Source organism: Jatropha curcas, chromosome 10 (assembly GCF_041381405.1).
Source record: "Jatropha curcas cultivar XTBG-Jc1 chromosome 10, XTBG_Jcur_1.0, whole genome shotgun sequence".
NCBI classification, from domain to species: Eukaryota; Viridiplantae; Streptophyta; class Magnoliopsida; order Malpighiales; family Euphorbiaceae; genus Jatropha; species Jatropha curcas.
Genome location: NC_143160.1, coordinates 12,933,797 through 12,938,514, shown reverse-complemented (window position 1 = coordinate 12,938,514; position 4,718 = coordinate 12,933,797). Strand labels below are relative to the sequence as shown.

Sequence of the window (4,718 nt, the reverse complement as noted above, 5' to 3'; positions counted from 1 at the left end):
CTTAGACCTTAAGATGAGCAATGATTGGTCACGCTCTGTCCTTGATTCCACACTTCAACTTGGGATTAGAGAAGAGTCATGGCCTATAAGGCAGTAAAGGCACAAAAAGAGTAGGAAAAATTGTAGGGTACCCCATGATAGGTATGCTGGCATTGAGATCATCACCAACACCACCGCTACCACCCTATTATCCCCACCTAGAGATGATAATTTTATCCGACCAGCGAATTATCCGATTCGTCTGATTTTAGCACAATTGGATAGTGCAAAACCGAGTTTGGAGCAGATTCAGGCAGTATTTTACTACTCGTATTGGGTTCAGGTCGAGTTCAAGGATTCAGGTACCCATTACCCGTTATCCGTTTAATAAATTTTCAAAAAAAATAAAATAATTATTCTTAAAAGAAAACTTTTATATATACTCCTTTTATATTATAATTAATGCTATAATTATATTTAATATTTATATTCATATTTTTTTATTAAATCAAAATAATCTTATGATTTTTACTTACCAAATAAAAAATATTTTTAATGTTTAACAGGTTCAGGTATTTAAATGAGTAATTCTAATTGGGTTTGGGACGGATTCAAGTATTAAAGATAAAATTATAAACGGATTCGGGTACCTAATTTATGATCGGATTCGAATTCTAGTAGTGCATTTTAAGTGGGCACTCACCCGTTGCCATCATATGACCCACAAACACTTACTTTTTTGCTTCACAAGAAATATAATAATCTAATCTAGACCCAATTAGGAGGGAGTCATTGTCATCCTTATTTCTCTCATACTACCCCCAAAAAACAATACCCAGTACCCTTCACATTAGGGTTGTATGGCAGATCCCAACCCACCCATGTTACAACTTCCCCTAAAATTGACCCCACTTTCCAATTTATATACACTAACCCCTCCTTGAGTCCTTTCACCCTCTCTTCACAATTCATACTCAATACACAAAAAAAAAATACAAACCCTGAAAATGTGCTCCTCTAAATCATCAAAACTACAACAGCAAGCAACTATAGCCAAAATTAATGGCCGCCCAGTTCTTCAACCAAAATCAAACCAAGTTCCTAGTTTGGAAAGAAAAAATTCACTCAAAAAGACTACAGCAAAATCATCTCCTCCTCCTCCTCCTCTTCTACCTTTACCAACTACTCCTAAAGCTAGCACTATTAAAACTAAGCCGCCTTCATTTTCACCTCCTATATCTCCTAAGCTGAAATCGCCTAGACTTCCAGCACTTAAGCAAGGGAATGTTTCGAATGCATTAAGTTCTAGTTCTGAGAAGGTTTTGACACCAAGAAACGTTACAAAAGTGTCGAGTACGAGTGTAAACAAGTCCAAGAAATTACCTACAAAACCTATTGATCAAAATATCGTATACTATTATTCTTCTTCTTTGATTCTTGAGGCTCCTGGTAGCATAGCAGCAGCCAGAAGAGAGCAAGTTGCTACTATGCAAGAACAGAGAAAACACAAAATTGCTCATTATGGAAGGGTAATCAAGTCTACTAAGAGTGAAGCAAAGGTTGTGCCTCTTGATTCTTTGTCTACTGATAATAGTACTACAAATAATGCTACAGGAGAGAAGAGATGCAGTTTTATCACTCCAAGTACAGGTATTTTATCTTTTTATTTTTCTATAAATATATAAACAGCAAATCTATTGAAGTAGTAAAAATCCTGTCATTGCGGTAGTAATCCAGTAATCGAGTACATGTCTTTCAATCCAGGGAATTAGAGGGTTCAAAACCTGACAGTGTCCTCAACCTTCAAGAATTTTTATGTAGCAATAAGCAAAGTACTACAATTAACTCTTTGTGTGGCTTTTCCAGATCCTATTTATGTTGCTTACCATGATGAAGAATGGGGAGTTCCTGTCCATGATGATAAGTGAGTTTTCTTCATCTCGACGTCTCTTCTTTGCAGAACCTCATTTGTGACAATATAAATGAGCAATTAATGAAATTTGTTTGTTTTTGTTTTGCAGGATGTTGCTTGAATTGCTAGTACTTACAGGAACACAAGTAGGATCAGATTGGACTTCTGTCTTGAAGAAAAGACAATCATTAAGGTAGTGTGAAATTAAACAAACTTACTGCTATGATTAGAAATTTCAAGGGTTTCTTATTCTTGAAGCTTGATCATTAATAGAGTTCTGGAAAATGTTAATTATGAAATTGCAGGGAGGCCTTTTCTTGGTTTGATGCAGAAATTGTTGCTGAGTTCAATGAAAAGAAAATAATCTCAATTAGCACTCAGTATGGCATAGACAATAGCCAAGTTCGAGGCATTGTCGACAACTCTAGCAGAATTCTCCAGGTAATGATCAGAGTGACTGTCGATTAATAATCTTATAAAAGTTATAACATTCCTTATAACTCTAATTCTATTCACAAGTCCATTTGTTTAAGGCAAAATCATCAATACTATTGTTTTAATTTTGTTTAATGTTTAAAACTTTCAGGTTAAGAGAGAATTTGGGTCATTTGACAAGTACTTGTGGAGATTTGTGAACAACAAGCCAATCTCTACTCAATATAAGTCATGCAACAAAATTCCAGTCAAGACCTCAAAATCAGAAAGCATAAGCAAAGATATGGTGAAAAGAGGGTTTAGATTTGTTGGTCCAACTGTAATCCACTCATTCATGCAAGCTGCTGGCCTTAGTAATGACCATTTAATCACTTGTCCAAGACACCAACAAATTCAACTTCTTCAGAATCCAAATTCACCGTCCTCTTTATAGAATCACCCAAAAAAATTTATTTAATAATAGTTTATTGACAAGTTATAACTACCCAAAAAAAAACAAAGTGCGACAAAAGAGAAGCATATATTTTGTTTGATTATATATAGTTAGTTGAATTATCTAACTATAGATATGATTAATTAATTATTTAATTAATTAATTAGTAGTACCCTTTTGAGTAATTGTGTGTAGTGAGAGATTTTTTTTTTTTTTTTTTTTTTTTAAATATGGGTCTAATGAGTGTGGGCACAAGAGGGACAGGCAGCATGTGCAGGGGTAGGCAGTGGCATGTGGGTATTGTTTAAATTTGAAAACTTTTCAATTGCTTTCAATTTTTTCTTTTTTTGTGACCACTGTCTACACATTGAGATACCTTTTAAATATATACTATTCCCTTTAAAAACTGGCTTTGAATGGATATGATCAATGAGAGAGTTTTGGGTCACAATTCCTAAATATTCCCTACTTTTGCTTTGGATAAGAATCTTCTGATCTGCTCTTCAGCCAAGCCTTTCATGCTCACAAATCTTCATCCTTTTGAGGCTGTAAGCGACCATTAAAGCTCAATTTGTCAAGAAATTACTATCTGCATAGTCCAAGCTCATTGTATAATATAATTTATTAATTAATTTTAACATGTAGGGAATACAAAGTTCATTTGTGTGTATTATGAATTAATTAATACTAAAGCTCGAGTTGTTTTTGCTCGCTTCTTTTCTTTTTGCACTACAGACCGCACGCCATTTGAGTTTAAAATGTTAAATAGTATAGAATCGCAAAATGCCCCGACCCTGGGCTGGAGGTATCCAATTTTATCTCACTAATGGGAAAAACTTATCTAGACTGGATTCATGGCTGCACGTATGAATCAAATAAATAAAATTAAGAATTTTTATTTAAACGAAGTTATTTCTGGCCATATATTTAAAAAAAAAAAGATAAAGTACGAATACTTTTAAAAAAATTATTAATTTTATTAGTTTGATTCATAAGTGGGGATATGGATTGAATCTAAATAAGCATTTTCCATATGTAACAAGAATAGGAACTGAAGCTATAATTTCTTAAGGTGGGAATATGATAGAATTTCTATATTCGGTTGAGTTACGAGGTAGAAAAAGAGCTAAATTTTTTATTATTGGAGCAAAGACAAGGTGGCATAAACTACTAGTGACCCATAGAGTTCTTTTTTTCAGTTGATCTAGCTTCGTTTAATATTTAAAATTTGAGACATCAGAATTTTGGAAGATCAATGCTATTGAACTAAAACTCATGCTAAATTACAAACAACAATATATCTTGTAAACGGCCTCATTTCCATAAGAATGACAACACACGTTCAATCTTCGAAAAATGTACTTTAAAGGGTAAAAAAACTTTACATTACAACAAAAAAAAACAACGACAATATATCCTTTCTCTTCCAGCTTTGAGCCTGCAAAGTTGAGAATCTCCTGCACATGCTCTCAACTTCAATTTTATTTACTATAAACATTTTTTTTTTCCTCATACTTTTGAGCTGCAAAAAGTAACAGAGAAATATGTATTGTCATGATTGATAATAGTTATGCAATGACTTTAATTTCGTAGTAGTATTAGTATAATTGAAGTTTGCAGGGGAATCCAAAGCCAGTGGCATATAATTTGGTGGGACCTTGCAAGGTAGCTAGCTCCTTCAATTCCCCAAAAAATATGTCATTTTTGTCCTACCAGACTAAATTGGATTCCCCCATTTTTCAGTGTGAGATCATTTCATCTTAACACCTTTTTCTGCTTTGGATGGGAGCTGACCTACCAAGACCACTTGCATGAAGTCCAGACTTTAAGGTACCATATATGTATGTATTATTCAGTCAAAACTCATTTACAAAACCTTATTCTCAAAAAAAAAAAAAAAAAAAAGCTCTTGCGTACGAAATATTTCATATTTATAAGTTCTGGAAAGAGTTGATGCAC

The 4,718-nt window shown here is 33.6% G+C and overlaps 1 protein-coding gene across 1 annotated transcript; it reads left to right on the top strand.

Annotated features, from left to right (window-relative positions):
• The first annotated feature begins 775 nt into the window (after positions 1-775).
• On the top strand, positions 776-3,475 carry LOC149493116 (DNA glycosylase superfamily protein). The gene is made up of 5 exons (XM_089715785.1): positions 776-1,629; positions 1,846-1,903; positions 2,001-2,084; positions 2,197-2,332; positions 2,478-3,475. Exons 1-5 carry the CDS (start codon positions 987-989, stop codon positions 2,757-2,759), a joined length of 1,203 nt encoding a protein of 400 aa, XP_089571911.1. The 5' UTR covers positions 776-986; the 3' UTR covers positions 2,760-3,475.
• Positions 3,476-4,718: the final 1,243 nt, after the last annotated feature.

Coding starts and splice junctions, on each gene's coding strand:
- LOC149493116 (XM_089715785.1), top strand. CDS start 987: ATGTGCTCCTCTAAATCATCAAAACTACAACAGCAAGCAACTATAGCC. Junction 1,904..2,000: donor GTTCCTGTCCATGATGATAA/GTGAGTTTTCTT, acceptor TTTGTTTTGCAG/GATGTTGCTTGAATTGCTAG. Junction 2,085..2,196: donor AAGAAAAGACAATCATTAAG/GTAGTGTGAAAT, acceptor ATGAAATTGCAG/GGAGGCCTTTTCTTGGTTTG.